This window comes from Aulonocara sp. 'chitande type north' Nkhata Bay, linkage group LG9 (assembly GCF_057382095.1).
Source record: "Aulonocara sp. 'chitande type north' Nkhata Bay isolate Kocher_YH1m ecotype deep benthic linkage group LG9, A_spYH_male_GT1.1, whole genome shotgun sequence".
NCBI lineage: Eukaryota > Metazoa > Chordata > Actinopteri > Cichliformes > Cichlidae > Aulonocara > Aulonocara sp. 'chitande type north' Nkhata Bay.
This window is the reverse complement of record NC_141352.1, coordinates 11,537,930-11,555,173: the sequence shown is the minus strand read 5'-3', so window position 1 is coordinate 11,555,173 and position 17,244 is coordinate 11,537,930. Positions and strand designations below refer to the sequence as shown.

At 41.0% G+C, this 17,244-nt stretch overlaps 1 protein-coding gene across 4 annotated transcripts; it reads right to left on the bottom strand.

Moving 5' to 3' along the window:
- Window positions 1–2,829: 2,829 nt before the first annotated feature.
- LOC147321709 (V-set domain containing T-cell activation inhibitor 1-like) lies at window positions 2,830–13,801 on the bottom strand. 4 transcript variants are annotated; one of them, XM_086305851.1, is made up of 6 exons: window positions 13,673–13,801; window positions 8,836–9,150; window positions 8,445–8,711; window positions 6,424–6,720; window positions 4,981–5,074; window positions 2,830–3,833 (listed from the first exon to the last, which is right to left on the bottom strand). In XM_086305851.1, exons 1-6 carry the CDS (start codon window positions 13,731–13,733, stop codon window positions 3,686–3,688), a joined length of 1,182 nt encoding a protein of 393 aa, XP_086161977.1. In that variant the 5' UTR covers window positions 13,734–13,801; the 3' UTR covers window positions 2,830–3,685. The 4 variants fall into 4 exon arrangements, with proteins under 4 accessions (XP_086161977.1, XP_086161976.1, XP_086161979.1 ...); XM_086305850.1 differs by lacking the exon at window positions 13,673–13,801 and adding an exon at window positions 9,702–10,001; XM_086305853.1 differs by lacking the exon at window positions 13,673–13,801 and adding an exon at window positions 9,702–9,998 and having other exon boundaries at window positions 3,691–4,067.
- Between the last annotated feature and the right edge of the window lie 3,443 nt (window positions 13,802–17,244).

Genomic DNA, 17,244 nt, shown 5'->3' with positions numbered 1-17,244 from the left:
TATTGTGTGAGTCTGTTTTGCTCCAGAAGGACACAACCATTCCTGCAATTTTTAATGTTACAGTAAAAAAAAGTAAATTCATAAATTTGTGTCATTTTAAACAGGCAGTATGTGGAAAATTACACGTGGGTAAGAATATATTTAATGTTTTCAGTGGTCTGTTTTCTTACAGGATGTGAGTGTGTTTTGCTCCATGAAGACACAAACCTTCATTTTTTGTTATGTTGCAGTAAAAATATTTTTATTGTAAGTCATATATTTTCGTCATTTTATCCAGGCAGGATGTAAAAGATTAACTGAATCATATGAAAAATTAAATGTAGAAAGATGTGACGTATCTTTCCGTCTTTTTCTGAATAATTACACACTGCTTAAAATTAATTGCAGTATAATTATTTGTTTATTTCTTCCTCTGTAAGAAACTGACTTGCTGTCCCTTTGTTCCCGTGTACCTAAGTAATTGTGGGTAATATCTAGATGCACGCTCAATCATCCAGGTAAGGAAATCCCAGAAGTTGATTCTGTTCATCTGGACGTAGCGTTTTCAGTGGGACAAACGTTTCGTAACTCATCCCAGAGACTTCTTCAGTCTCAGCTGACTGCAGGTTTCTCCAATCTTATAAACACTTGCATAATTTTTGCATAATGAATGAACAATGGGCTGTGAGGTCAGTTCCTTGATCATTAGTATGCAAAGTGTCATGACCACTGATCACTAAATCCACTATTGGAGTGTACATTGTCCGCTCCATTCATAGCTGAATGCATCACATTTACTTCTTCACATTTTGTACCAGAAGATTTACCAGCCTTTAGAAGACAGTGGTCCCGAACCAGAAATGGTAAAGTCGCTGTGTATAAGAGCAAGAATATTATATAGGGTCTATCTGACAATATAAATGGTACTTGATTAAATATTAACAGCAGTACTAGGTAGCAGCCTGACCATTGATTCAGATTGAATACATAATTTTCTCTGGGAGCAGGCCTGTCGTCTGGAACATGCTTTATATTTACAGCATGGAGGGCATCCGGGTGGGTCTTTATAAATTGCTTGCAAGTAGTCTTAAGATGACACTTTGCAGATCCCAGTGCCAACACTTCTCATAAGCCTTCACCCTTGTGTACTTCTGCTCTGTGCTCACTTGACAAGTTGTTTCAGATAGTGGTCCGTCTTGGTAGTGATGGTGAGATGAAGCCTTGTGATGAACTGAAGCTTTCCATCCAACTGGTCGACTCATGGTTCGAAGCATTGTGATGATTCATTTGGAATTCATGACGACGTTTATGTGAAGCGTAGTTTGAATCTTTGTTTGCTGCTGGTTCGGTCAATATTGTTTGGAGAGAGATCAAACAGCTTTAGAATCGGTGCAAAAAGGGCGTAAACACAAAGCGCGGACCCGCCGAAACATCAGAATCAGCGAGCTGTCGGCTTTCAGTCCCGACCGTGTCCATGTCCACGTACGAGCCGTCGGGTGAGAAAGGCGACATCTCACTGCTTCTGATCCGTCGGAGGCTCTGTGCTTTGTGTTTATGTCTTTGTGCAGAATCCGTGTTCCTGCTCTCATTTACTGCTTTAGCTGTTTGGTGGTTGTTGAAATTTTGTGAGGTTTAACCTGAGATTCTGGCATTTCGGGCAAAATACATTTATATAAAAAAAATTGATTCAGGATTTTAATGAATCGATATGACGTTATCCAAGAATCGATTTTAATCGATCATCAAAACCCACCCCTAGTAACTGTGTAATGCTTATGTACATCTGGATAATGACACAAACTAGTGTGTGGCGCTTCACTTTTTAAAAAACTAAAAGACAGAAATCAGATTATAGGATCTGTAGTGTTGTTTATTTATATTATGGTTCTTATCATTCGTGATATTTATTACTGTGTGCATACTTTATTAGAAGAGATGAGATTTTAAAAAAATCTCTTCCTTCTTCCAATCAGCTGTGTTTTGCTGCCCATTTTATTTCGAATCTGGCGCGAACCGGCGAGCCAGTTACTGAATCAGTCACTGCATACGTAATCAAAGCGAGCCTCGATACGCGCTTCACAAAAACTCGCCGAGATTACCCGACACAGGTAGTGATGGTAAATTTGATACTTTTTACTGAATCGAGTTTTAATGAGTCACTCACCAAAGTGAATCGGCTTTTTTGAGTCATTTGATTCACTGAGTCAGTTGACCAGAGAGTGCAAAAAAATGTACATTTTCACTCAAACTTAATTTGTTTCTCTTTTCATGTAAATCCCACTGCTAAGATGAATGATTCTAAAAACAACTATTTTATAGAGCAAAAAAAAGAGTAAAAAAATTTCTAAAATTAAGCACTTTCCTATCAAAATTGCTTAATAAACATTTATTTTGTTTATTTTTATTTTATTAGTATTTTCCTTAAATGTGTTAAATATATATTTTCTCATCTAAATGTCCACTGAAATGTGAGCCTGGGGGCGGTAATGCGCTTTAACATTGGTTAAAGCGCATTGAGTAGAAGCTCAACCAATGTTGAGCTTCTACTCAAGGTCTTTTCTTCCAGTTCAGAGCAGAAATGTTTTTGTTAAGATACTGGATGTTGTGTTTTTCTCCACAATTTTAATTATAAGCTAGATACATTGCTGCTAACAGCAACAGGGATGAGTCAGTGAGTCAGTTGGACTTGTGAATCATGATTCATGAGTCAGTAAAGTGATTCTCCAGTATTGAACGATTCGCGCATCACTATTGATGATGTAATGTGATGTATCAAATGTGATACACTAAGTATCACAGGGTTGAAAAAATAAAGTCTCAGTTCTTCACTTACATATACATTATGACAGAAATCTTTATTGGCATGCGACCACTGTTTTTTAATTAAGACATTTACAGAAATTCACATTTTCATTCAAATTGTGCAAATATCAGCAAATTACAAACATATATCAATCGAAAAAGGCGTTTTTGAAATTTTTTAAATGGGAAACATTTCAGTGTTAAACATTAGGCCAGAAAAACGTCAGAGCGTGACGTCCCCCCTCTATAGAGGTCTGCATCAGCAGTTTAGATGCTGAACCTGATCTGTGTTTAGCTGTGTTGTGATCATAGTGATCATAATACTGTCAGAGTATTGGCCAAAAATGTTTTCTAGACTAAACAACATAAAAAACTAAGCGCTAAAAACTAATAATTAACATTATTTTAGCTGTTAGCTTACACACACAAACTAACAGCTGTGGCTGTTTTGAAACCTTTGTCTAAACTGACAGTTGGCCACATTTTCACTGGGATGTTTTCACTTCAGGTAAGAATAAAACTGGAGACAATTCTTGAAAGAAAAGGAATCAATTGAAGCATAAACACATTCAGCACATCCTTTAAACACAACAGATTGTCAAAGGCAAGACTGCTGATTTACAAACGTTGTTTTCAAGAGTTCTCAGTGATGGTCCTTCATCAAACATCTTTGAACAGACAAATATGCTTATGGTCCATTTCCCCACCTCTAATAATACTGATACAGCATGTTTAGTCTATCAATTGTTTCGTAGACTAAACAAGTACAAGTGAGTCAAGTTGAACTAGTTCTTGTAATTAAGACTTTGTCCACCAGGGGTCAGCATTTTTCAAATCACAGCAGCGTCTGATCTGAGCTGACTGCATACAGAGACTGTTGGTGAAAACAGCCTAATGGTTAACTCTACGTCACTATGTTTTTACTTTGTTCTTCATCAGGTAGTAAAATAAGGTTTCTCTTTGTTGTGACTCTGAACAAAACAGAGTCCATCCTGGTTTGTGACGACGATACAAAGGCCGCGTGTCTGTAGCGCGTTAGCAGCAGTGGGTAGCTGTATATTGTAATACACAGAAAAAGAAGGCTCATGTGATTATTGCTGTTCTATCCAACTGTCCTGCGGATGATTGATGAATCCTTTCTTAACTTCCTGATTATTAAATTTAGTACAATTAATGAATCAATGTAATATTAACTATGTATTAGAGACGTTGGCAATGATGAGGTAAACTCAGCTGATGCCATGAACAAAGGTTATGGATGAGGCTCGGCTTCATTACACAGTCACCTGCAAAATAAAAAGACAGTAAGACACATATTCGTCCTCAGAATAAGAAGGTCAGAAAGTCATTCATGTCTAATCTACAGTAGCTGTTACATCATATCAAGTAGAAAAATTTAGATTTTTAAAAATCTATTTATAGGATCCGTTAGTTTAGTATTCATTTTTCTGTATCCACAATGAATTAGTTTATTTCCTGTTTCATTAAGTTGTTTGTTTCTTGTTATATTTGTTATATATTTTTATTGTTTTTGTACTTCACTGATGTTTTTGGTGCTTTCTTTTCACCTTATTGTAAAAAACCCTGAGAGTTTCATTGTCTTGGTGCATGCTCAATCATCCAGGTAAGTAAATCTCCAAAGGTTGATTCTGCACGTAGCGTTTTTGTGGGAGCAGACGTGCACCATAAACCTACACATACGGATCAGTATTTAAGGTTTGACTCTCGTCATCCACTGGAGCACAAACTGGGTGTCATCAGTAACATAGTTCCCGAGTTCCTTCATCTAAACTCTCTGCTTAAGATTAAGGAACTGACCTCCCAGCCCTTTGTTCCTTCAGTGGGCTGATTTCAGTCATTATGCAAATGTACTGTTTATAAGATTGAAACCTGCAGTCAGCTGAGACTGAAGAAGTCACTTGGATGAGTGACGAAACGTTTCTCCCACAAAACGCTACGTGCAGATGAACAGAATCAACTTTCTTTTTTTTTACTTGAACAAAAGTACCAGCTGTTCAATATTTATCAGCTCAAAGTGTGACATGAACAGATTAGTTTCCCTCATGATGGCAGAACGATGCAGACAGACCAGCACAAACAAACGCCATCACACTCTATGGTGTGTAGACACTGCAGTGATTCAACCCTGGACTATAAACAACTCAAAGTCAAACAAAGTGATTAAAGTGTAGCACAGACCTCCTGATGGAGATTAGGGCAGCGATCGACAGGCCGATCAATACCAGTCCACACATAACAGCTGTAGTAATGACTGCAGTGTTAGAGCGAGCCCCTGTGGAAAAATGTGTAATGAAAGTACAGTTACTAATCATAATGTTGGTGATTATCAAAGAATGTACATGATCTTTATAAGTATAAACACAGCTGACTTAATACTTCATACTAGTTTGCGCACCAGAATATTACTGTAATCCCGACAGGCTTGTTTTACTGCTGAATTATTCAAAAACTGAAGTGTATGATGACTAAGTGACAGTAAAACTTGCTGCTGCATCAGGATTAGTTATGTTTTCTGTTTTGGTTCAACTGACAGATTCACTTCCTCAATAAGCTTTAACTTGTTAACTGAACCATGAAGAGAGAAACCTGTAAAAAAGTCCATTTCCCCTCCAATTGTTCCCCTCACAGTCGCTCACATGTCTTATTTTAGGAAATTATGAGTAAAGCTCACGTGCAGTAATAACACGAGGTCATAGCTGCAGAAACACTGATAGGTTCACTTTTGATACAGTTACACTGAATCTTTACTTTTACGTTATTGGTCTGTGTAGTTATGTTTCAACAGCAAACATTTCTGGGTGTGGGCGACCGTGGCTCAGGGGGTTGGGAATTGCATCTGTAACCGGAAGGTCGCCGGTTCAATCCCTGGGCTCTCTGTCCTGGTCGTTGTGTCCCTGGGCAAGACACTTTACCCTACTTGCCTACTGGTGTTGGCCAGAGGGGCCGATGGCGCGATATGGCAGCCTCGCTTCTGTCAGTCTGCCCCAGGGCAGCTGTGGCTACAACTGTAGCTGCCTCCACCAGTGTGTGAATGTGAGAGTGAATGAATAGTGGTATTATAAAGCGCTTTGGGTGCCTTGAAAAGCGCTATATAAATCCAATCCATTATTATTATTTCTGAGTAGAATAAGTCTTTGTCTGGCTGAATGTCCCCACTTTACAAATGCAATAATAAAAGCTCTGGCAGGTGCATGGTTACACATTTAGTCAGGACTCTACAGGTAAGAAGTTATTTGTTATGAGAAGTTGAGATTTTGGGTCATGTTGTTTCACTTTTTAAACCAATGCAAAGAAAATGTCCAAAATACACATTTAGTAGTTTATTTTATGCTTTTGTCCAATTATCCAAATTTATTTGCATAGCCACCCTGGGGCGCACAGACACTGGCGCCCTCTGACCACCACCAGTAGGCAATGGGTGAAGTGTCTTGCCCAAGGACACAACAACCGAGACTGCCCAAGCCGGGGCTCGAACCGGCAACCTTCCAATTACAAGGCGAACTCCCAACTCTTGAGCCACGATCGCCCAATGATTAATTAATTTCTTTAGAAATCTGGCTTTATCTGGTCATCAGCTGGGCAAGTTTCTCCCTGCAGTGTTTTATATCAGCTCGATCTTACCTTCAGTTATTCTCAGGTGGATGTGGGTAATGTGCGTCTCCTCAGCATTACTGAGCTTACAGGTGTACATCCCCTCCTGCTTTGTGGATAAGTCCTTTAGCATGAGGCTGCCTGACTTGGACACATTCTCCACCTTCTGCCTCCACCCGTCTGACACAGAGTAGGTGACGTCGGTCCAGGACTGGCTCAGGACGGTCTGAGTGTGGTTGAATCTCCAGAGGAGGGTGAAGTTGGTGAGTGATGTGTTTGAGGGGGTGCAGGGGATTGTCACACCAGTGCTGGGACCACTGATATCAGCTGAAGGCATACAACGTAAATGATTAACAACAATATTAAAAACTACAGTCTTGGGAAATTACTAAGAGGTCCATGCAGCCCCAAGCAACACCGAGCCGAGGCGAGCACTCCCACACAGAGCGTCATGTATCCATGGTAATCAAAGGAGCTTGCAAAGAAAAGCATCTGGACTTCTTTAAGATACTTGAAGACGTTTTGCCTTAACGCCCACTCACATCCTGGGCCATCTGATCTCAGGAATTTGCATGATAAGGTGGGGCCAGGTTTCACAATGAACTCACCCGAAACTCTGGCTGATTGAGACCCACACCCAGTTTCACACCTTGGCTCAGGCAATTAGAGGATCATCAGGGGGTCCTTTTGTCCCTCTGTGGGGGGGAAACTCCCACTAGGTTTATATCTGGGACTCTCCACCATTTGACCTTAGAACTGAAGAAGCTTCTCGGATGAGAGGTGAAACGTCTTCAAGTAACTTAAAGAAGTCCAGACGCTTTTCTTTGCAAGCTCCTTTGACTACGATGACCTGGATGACTGAGAACCTTCACAGACATATCCATGGTAACCACATAGTGAACCCTCACCAGCCAAAAGACCCCAGCAAAGAGCGTTGTCCAACACTCATCAGTGATGTGATATTTGCTTGAGTTTTCAGGTTCTGTTGCCACAGCATCTTACAATGCAGAGAAGACAGAATGCAATTGGACGAGAAGCGAAACTTAAACTCACCGGCAAAAGTTAAGGATACAAAGTTTGTGTTTGGTGATTTTAATTCTGTAACAAAAAGCAGGAAAAATGGTAAAGAAGAGGAGTCCTGACTCTGAGGGACTCTCAGACAGCCATGAATTTGGGATATCAACAGGAACTCGTGATGTCGTCTACGAATGTCATCACACACCCACTGTTGTGCTTCACTTCTAGAACAAAACATCCAAGTCAATATCCTCAGATATTTGTAACAGGGTATCAGACTGATCCATGCTGCACTGTTCCTCCTGAAGCTTGGAGTCTTCCTAAAAGTATCGTAGCACGGACCTTCCCAGGATGGCTGAGAAATGTGAACCCTCTGGTTCCTCTGTGGATCCAGAGCACCAATCCGGAGGAGCTGTCCCCAAACCCCCACTGATGTCACCCAGGAGAAGCCTTCAAGACCCAAAGCCTAAAAGAACTTGAGTTGAATTTCATCCACCTCAGTGCACCAACCACCAAACAGCTTAATAAATACCTCAGTGACCTCTGCCCCGCTGGCAGACCAATCTTCCTTGTTTTCACTGAGCTCATATAGACCCCTGCAGCTGAGCCCTCCACATACTGATATATGTATGTTATTACTGATATTTAAAGAAATTCCTGTATTTTCTAACAGTGTTTTGATGAGAGAGAGCTCAACAGTTTTTTCTTCTTTTTTGCATAAACCACATCCAAAGTCCGCCTTTAACTTTTCTGCTTTTTGATCATTCTGGTGCGCCTTGTTCATCTTGACACTTTTTAAAGGTCCACAGTCTTTGTGTGGATGCTGCATTTTATCTGAAAGTGCATGGTGACGAAGATACATCACGGATAGAGATTTCCTTGCATTGTTTCATCAGGATAGATAAACAGGTTTTGTGTTTTTTGTTTGTTTGTTTTAATTTTACAGACAACATATTTAATGCAGTTTTCCTTCATATTTTTCCTAGTTATCTACGTCCCATCTGCAGTTCTCCTAGTTTGGTTGAAATACTCACATAGTCTCTGCAGAGTGGCTCTCCTCCTGTTCCTGCGAGTGCTGATGGTGCAGATAAAGAGCAGGTGATAAACACCGGCTGAAAGCATCTGAGAGCTGCTGATGTTGTAAAGCAGCTGCTCAGTCCGCTCGACTGTGGTGGTGTTAGTGAAGGTGATGTTGGATGGAGGGCTTGTGGACCAGGTGAGCTGAGGTTCAGGGTAGATCCCCTCTGACCTGCAACTGATCCTGTTTTCAACCTGATTCATTTTGACCTTATTAACTGGAGCTGCAACAAAAAATCACGGATCAAAAACTCATCATTAATCTGATGACAAAAATGAACACAAAATCTTCATTCATCTGACAGTGCACGGAGAACTGAGCTGATGTTCACTGCAAGTTTCTCCTACCGTCCACTTTTAGGTTGACAAATGACTCCTGGTTTCCCGTGATGGTGCTGGTGTGGCACTTATATCTGCCCTCATCCTGAACCTCCACACTTGTCAGCTGGAGTGAGGCATTTCCACTGGAGATCTGGTCCTTGAACAGTGAAGTCCTGTTTCTGTAGTACTGGTCCTGGTTTCCAAGCTGGTCTCTGCTGTAGTAGAATGAGTGGACATGAAGGTCTCTTGGTGTCTTAAACCAGTGGATGACGATTTCATTCCCAATCTTGAAACTGCACGGTAAGACGCATCTCTCCATGAAAACACAGGACACCTCAGTATCTGAAACATCAGAACAGACAAACACTAAAATTAAACACATACAGCGACTTGCAAAAGTATTCGTCCCCTTGAACTTTTCCACAAACATGAATCAATTTGATTGGAATTCCACGTGAAAGACCCACACAAAGTGGTGAACACGTGAGAAGTGGAACGAAAATCATACATGACTCCAAACATTTTTTACAAATAAATAACTGCAAAGTGGGGTGTGCATAATTATTCAGCCCCCTTTGGTCTGAGTGCAGTCAGTTGCCCATAGACGCTGCCTGATGAGTGCTAATGACTAAACAGAGTGCACCTGTGTATGATCTAATGTCAGTACAAATACAGCTGCTCTGTGACGGCCTCAGAGGTTGTCTAAGAGAATATTGTGAGCAACAACACCATGAAGTCCAAAGAACACACCAGACAGGTCAGGGATAAAGTTATTGAGAAATTTAAAGCAGGCTTAGGCTACAAAAAGATTTCCCAAGCCTTGAACATCCCACGGAGCACTGTTCAAGCCATCATTCAGAAATGGAAGGAGTCCGGCACAACTGTAAACCTACCAAGACAAGGCCGTCCACCTAAACTCACAGGCCGAACGAGGAGAGCGCTGATCAGAAATGCAGCCAAGAGGCCCATGGTGACTCTGGACGAGCTGCAGAGATCTACAGCTCAGGTGGGGGAATCTGTCCATAGCACAACTATTAGTATCTGACCCACCTGGCCTTTTTGACAGCCACGTCTGGCCCATGTACCTGAAACATAAGAACATCTAACTTTAAAATATTAGAAATAAGCTTGCCTAAGAGTTCAGGCTGTGTTGAAGAATAAATATGGTCAAACCAAACGTTGACTTTCAAGCATGTTACAGTTGTGTAAATGCCGATTTTGCCCTATATGCTGTATTTCCATGAATGTTTGCAAATTCCTCAATTTTTCTAGTGAATTATAAAAACACGAGTGGTGGCTCAAAACTTTTACACAGCACTGTATACATAACAGCTGCAGCACTTCTTCCTGCAAAGGTTACATGTTGTAACTTCGTACTGTTACTAGAGGAGAGCTTAAAAATTGTGTTGGACAGCCATTATTTCTGTCTTAATGGGCAACTCCCACTAGGGTTTAAATAGTGGGAGATTTACCCGAGGCACTGACCAGAGGGCAGCAGTCAAACAGGTGGTGGACGGGGTGCGAGAGGTCACCTGAGATAGTCCTGCTTTTTCTGACACAGGAGGATCTGGCCATGGCCTCCAGGGGTCGCAGAGGGCAGCCAGTGATTTTTGGGCAGTGTTAATTACCCTCTGAGCAGCCTGTTCTCAGTCGTGGCCCCTGCACATCTAGCTCCAAACACCCAGGCAGGAGGAGAGCACGCTCTCTTCTTGAAAATGGCTGTGAGTTCACTGCTATAAAACGACAGCCAATAAAGCAACTATGAGATGTGGTGGAACGGCAGATTCACATCACGGATCTGACAAATCTCCAGCAGCTGTGAGAAGCTATCAAGTCAACGTGGAACAGAATCTCAGAGGAGGGTTTCCAGAAAATAGCTGCGTCTTTGTAATGAAGGATGAAGGCAGCTCTGAAGGCAAGAGGACGCAACAAGATGTACCTGCTGGTGATGAGTGTGTGCAGGCTATTACATTTGTATTCATGTTGGACAGTCGGCTGTGATTTATCGAACTTCTCTTGTTTGAAATCTGCTCTTACGTTTGGTTCAGTTCACTAAGTGAAACAGATTTTGAGTGATGGGATTCTTAGTTTCGGTCTTTGTAATCAAACATTTTGACTGTAGGTCTCAGACATTATTAACAGGCACGTGCAGAGGGGGGGCTAGAGGGGCTTGAGCACCCGCCCCTTTCCTGATGAGTGCCCAAAGTGCCCTTTTGTTGAGGCAACTTTTAAAAGATTTTTTGTGTGTGTGTGTGTGCGCGCGTGCGGAGTCCTGTCTGTGCCCCTCAACAATGTTATATTTAACTATTAATCACAGTTTTGCTAAATAAAAGGATCTGGCTTGCATCAGACGGGAGAACGCGCTGGTTACGAGCCGGGAACGAGCTCACAAAGAGCACGCGCATTTTTAGCGGTCCAGAGCTGTAGGAGAAACACAAGTTAACTCAGAGACACAGACTGATGCGACACAACCAGTAAGTAGGTGTACAGCGTACACTGTAGTGTGTAGCACACAGGAGTATCAGCTTATTACGTACACGTTGGTAAGCTGTCTTGTGGCAACTGACGAACTGAAACAAACGAGCGTGCTGTGTGTGCAACAGCGCGACAAACATTACCTGTCCTTTTATTAACTGCACATGTAGTGCTGGTCATAGCTGCTGGCTACCTGTGTAAGGCTGTCATGGGTCTGTAGCTCTGTCACCGTTTTAGGGAACATATTTAGTTTTAAAGTAAGTTTCCGGGCTTTTCCTGCCTTTCTGGAGGGATTATATTTCACTAAAAACGATCTAATATGCATGTCCACATAATTATGCATTATTATAATATTTTAAAAAACACACGCTGTATTTTAAAGAACATACATTAAGAAGCAGATTATATTAGATTTATATTTTAAATAAGACAAAATTAGGATTTTACAGCAGTAACATTATTGTATCTCTACAGTTTAAACATGTAATAAGCTTTGCCCTGCACAGAGTGGATAGTGAAACAAATGGAATCATCATAAATACATTATTTCATATTTATTACTTCCCCCTCCTCATTGCTTTATTATTGTAGCTCTAGTAATAAATAATAATGTAAGGATTCTGGATCAGCACCATGATGCCCATAGTATATACAGTATTCTGAAGAAGGTCTAAAATGTCACTGTGTGTGTTTTATTTTGATGGATTTTTAAAAAAAATATTACTCATGATATAACATTGTCCAGACATGGCTGGTAAGGACATGAGGAGGAAACAGCAGAGCTGTGTGAGGCTACTAAAGGCAGGGCTATAACATTTTTCTGTCATCATTTTATTATAGATTAAGTGCAAGAGTTGTTAGGTGTGGATAATTAGCTTATAGTTTATTGCAATAGCAAGTTGTGCTTTGTTCTCACATAGCAAGTAGAGAGTGATATATGAAATGATGGGATGGAAGGAAGAAGAGAAGCAAAGAGTGATTCACAGGCAGAGTCTAAATTATTTCTCACAGTTTTTTGTTGCCTTATGGTTCAAAGCGCTGTCACCAATCTTTGCATTTTGTTATTATCTCATGACACTTGTTTAATCAGCTACCATCTCTCCTGTGGACTTTTTAATGTCTACAGTCTCAGATCAACACAGCCCTGCCCACCAGCACTATCCACAGCAACCCCTCAACAGCAACATTGTACCCATCAGGTAAAGCATCGGCTACGTTTGCTTTGCCTTGTTGCCCATATTAGATTCTTGATGAATGTGTGTTGTTGTTATTCAGCCTGGTTCAATGTGCCCCTTTAAACCTCTCTGCACGGCCCTGATTATTAACATTGTGTCTAACCCTGAGTGTGAGCTTGTTATTACAGCCTGTACTCTTTTAATTATTGTAGATCTTTAGCTATGTTGTGTTTTGATATGCTGTATTTTTACAACCTAAATTACAGAACTTGGACTTCTGTTTAATATTTTGTAAGTGAAAGCGGGCGGACTGATTGGAAAGCAAACTGAAATGTTTAAAGTACTTAGAATGAGGTTTTCAGAAGAGGAAGGGAAAAAGGAAGTAACATTGATACTTGATCTTCGCAAATATTCAGACATAAGGACTTCAGTGTTCAGAGATTTCAGTTACTGATTATATTTACATGATTAACAAGCACAGTGATGCATGTCTCCTCTGCTCTAAGCCCCAATAACCAAACTACAGTTTCCTCTAATAATCAAAGTTAACTATGGAGCCCATTCACTGACGTGCCGTCCAGACTCGTGTAACTGGCTTTGGCTACGAATAAAAGCCGAGATGTGCTTTTGCTGCTGTCCCATTGTAGTCGCTCAGGAAGAGGACGTCTCCCACCCAGCCCGACCGTTAACTTCTCCGCTTTAAAAGCATTTCCAGACCCACTGATAAATACGACGCATTACTCAAATCCTGACTGCGACATCATGTCTACGTTTAGATTTTTGTTCAGCCTGCTGAGATTTTCAGGGCTTTCCCTCCGTCGCAGGAAATCCCGTGTAGTCGGGCTGAGTTTGTTTCCTGATTTTTAATGTTTTTAACTAAAAAGTTTATGCGTCTTTTGAAGAACACAGACGCCAAGCTTCTTATTACAGCCTGTACTCTGTTAAGATGCTTATTGTAGATCTTTATTTTCGTTACTTCTAAGCAAAAGTTCGTTGGTTCAGTTCCAGCCAGGGATAATAAATAAATAGATAAATGAACAAACCCCGCCTTGTCACGAGGGAGCAGTAAATGCCTTCACGAAACATCGAAAGAAGTCCAGTCGCAGAGCCAAAGCGTGAAAACTGAATACAGTGAAAAGTTTCGACCAAGTTCCCCAAAATGTTTTTTTTTTTTACAAACGCTCTGATCAACTGACAGCAAACATCTCACTCACCTCCATCTACAATCGTCAGAAAGATCCAGAGTAACAAATACGAGCTCCGTTGACGCACCATTACTGTTACTGTAGCCGTCGCATTGAAATGTAATTATTTTGTGATTGCAATGTTCAAACTTTGGTGTTTAATCTGGATTCATGTTGTGTTGTCGCCACCTACTGGTTGGCCTGAGTGTGGCGCTTTGTGGTGCGCATGCTTTGGGGTGATGCTCAATTAAGTGCACGTGTCACCAGAGACTGAAGGCTCGAGCCAGAAAGAGAATGCTGGCCTGTGTAAAGGGTGGAAATATAGAAGATATGGACTACAATTGCTCATGAATGTTCAGTAGAAAGGCGCACACGGTATGTTGGTGCATTTACTTTGTGTGTATGTTTTATTTGAGTTGTAATTTTTGTTCTGCTGATGTAATATCCGTGTTTTTCATTGATCGTTTCATCATATTTTTTCACGGTGTTTGCTGGTGAAAAGAAGATTAAAATACTGGCTGAACATCAGTTGGAGCATGGCCCTTTATTCTACTTCGAACATGAAAAACCTTCAGGAGCAGTTACAGTTACATTCTCCACTGTGTCCCGCCTCCTCACCAGGGACCTACTGTCCACAGTTTTCTTTTAAATCAAATCAAATCACTTTTATTGTCACATCACATGTGCAGGTACTTTGGTACAGCACATGTGAGTGAAATTCTTGTGTGCGAGTTTCACAAGCAACAGAGTTGTGCAAAATACAATAATGTAAACAAGCAAAATACAAGAATGGCTACATCTGAAATAATAGTATATGCATTTCTGGATGTGTATACTAAATATTTTTCTACACGTGTGTGTGTGTGTGTGTGTGTGTGTGTGTGTGTGTGTGTGTACACATATTTTACAAATTAAATAGAGTAAACAATAAATAAAATATATAAAATATACAGAGTTGAATATGTGCAAAACAGTGGCATTACTGTACAGTATGGAGTGCATAATGTTAAAGTTCCAGTAGTGAAGCTGAGGTGTCTATGACGTGTTCAGCAGTCTGATGGCCTGGTGGAAGAAGCTGTCTCTCAGTCTGCTGGTATGGGACCGGATGCTGCAGAACCTCCTTCCTGATGGAAGCAGTCTGAACAGTTTATGGCTGGGGTGACTGGAGTCCTTGATGATCCTCCCCGCTTTCCTCAGGCAGCGCTTCCTGTAGATGTCTTGGAGGGAGGGAAGCTCACCTCCAATTATCCGTTCAGAGCACCGCACTACTCTCTGGAGAGCTTTGCAGTTGTAGGCGGTGCTGTTGCCATACCAGGTGGTGATGCATCCAGTGAGGATGCTCTCAATGGCACAGTGATAGAAGGTCCTGAGGATGCGGGGGCTCATGCCGAATCTTTTCAGTCTCCTGAGAAAGAAGAGGCACTGCTGCGCCTTCTTCACTGTTTTGTTTGTGTGTACTGACCACGTAAGATCCTCAGCCAGATGTACACCAAGGAACCGGAAGCTGCTCACTCTCTCCACAGCAGCGCCGTTGATGGTGATGGGGGTGTGTACTTCTCTGCACCTCCGGAAGTCCACTATCAACTCCTTTGTCTTTGCGACGTTGAGGGTGAGATGGTTGTCTTGACACCAGTGGGTCAGGGCGCTGACCTCCTCCCTGTAAGCCGTCTCATCACCGTTGGTGATAAGACCCACCACTGTAGTGTCGTCCGCAAACTTCACAATGATGTTGGAGCTGTTAGTGGCCGTGCAGTCGTAGGTGTAGAGTGAGTATAGTATAGTTTACATGAGGTGGATGAAGTCAAACACAAAGCTCCCTGTAGTCAAAGTTTTTTTTCATTAACGTTTTCATTAAAATCATGAAAGTTATGGTGCAGTGACTGTTTTTATGTTTCTTTAAGTTCAGAACCATAATTCCTGCTGCAAAGGTTAAAAAGGGGCCTGTTTACACATGCAAGTGAAGTTACGGGCATGAAATACACTTCAGACTGTGTTACAGGTCAAAATGAATAATATGCGATATTCAACTCAAAAACAAACTTATTAAATCTGCGGGGGTTTTTGTAACTTGTCGTGTTATTTTCTGTTGAACACCCATTTGCATATTTCGTCACCAAAAACTCTCCCAAACAAACCAGAAAATGTTGCAGGATCATCGGATTAAACATGTAACTGGTTTTCAAAGCTGTGGGACAAATCTGCAACAGAAACAAGAAAAATGATTTAATGTGATGGGTCCTGCAACACTGACACACCGACGCATGTATCAAGCTCACATAGCAAAGCCTGCGTGCGTCGCTTTAAGAAAAAGTCACGTGATCGACACAGCTGCAGTATCGCTCATTGCCAACGACCCAATCTGTGTTTAAAAGGTTCCGCATCTGTCAACGGAATGAGTCGCCACCAAAAAACACAAAATTACTCTCGCAAAGATAAAAAAATACACATCTCTCCATAACAAAATGGAGCCCGAAAGAAAAAGAAATGTTTCTGCTGTGTGGGATCATTTTGATCTTTTAACTGCAAATAAGGTAATAGTTTGTCTGTCTTTGTTTCAGTGTAACCTATCATAATAGGAAAAACAGCAATGTGACTTGAAGTGTAAATTATTTATTTCATTTTATGCAGGTTAAATGTCGCATCTGTTCTGCGGAGCTTTCTTACACAAACAAAAGCACCTCCTCAGTGTTTAGGCATTACAGAGCCAAACATGAAAATGAGGAGACAAACACACCGAGGATGAACACTGGTGGGCCTATATAGACACTGAACATCTTTATCATCATTTGTTTTAATTAATATGTGTTTTATTATTTTCATCTAGGAAGACTGTTCTGGACCAGGCAGTACTGGATTTTATTATAAAGGACTGCCAACCCCTTAGTATTGTGGAGAGTGTCGGAGAGAAAAATTCCAAGATCAGAGGATCCTTTAACGTACTGGGGGGAAAGGAAGACATATTATCAGAACCTTATCCACCTGGCTTTACAGTTTTTGTGTAGCCCAGCTTCATCTGTGCCTGTGAGTTTTCCAAAGCTGTGGAAATGGTGCAAAAAAAAATGCAATAGACTGAATTCAAAAACATTGGATAAACTTTTTTTTTCTGAATAGAAATTTATAATAAACTCTGAGTCAAATGGGTAATATTACATTCACAATACTTTCATTTTAATTTTCACTTAATGTCATTCACAATATATTTGTAGAGTATAAAATAAAGATGTGTAAAATATTTGCAATGTAAAAGATATAAAATGATTCCATGGAAAGTACAATACCTTACAGTGTACAAGTGTGACTTGGCCATTGAATCAGTGTCTGTTGTGAGTCTCAAGTTGCCTGCAATGGTATTTAAGGTCCAGCAGGTGTCAGCATGGAGCAAAACAGCAACACTGTGTCGACACAGCATGGATACAGTTTGTGCTGAAACGCTTCACGAGGCCTCATCTACCCATCGCTACACGAAACCGAACATGACCGTATTCAGTCATAGTCCCCTGACCTGTAAAGCATCATCGATGCAAGCAGCATGTAAATTCAAAAGACGGCATAATATCATTTTACCTCTTTTCTTCGTCCAGTGCAGAACCACACCAGCTGCT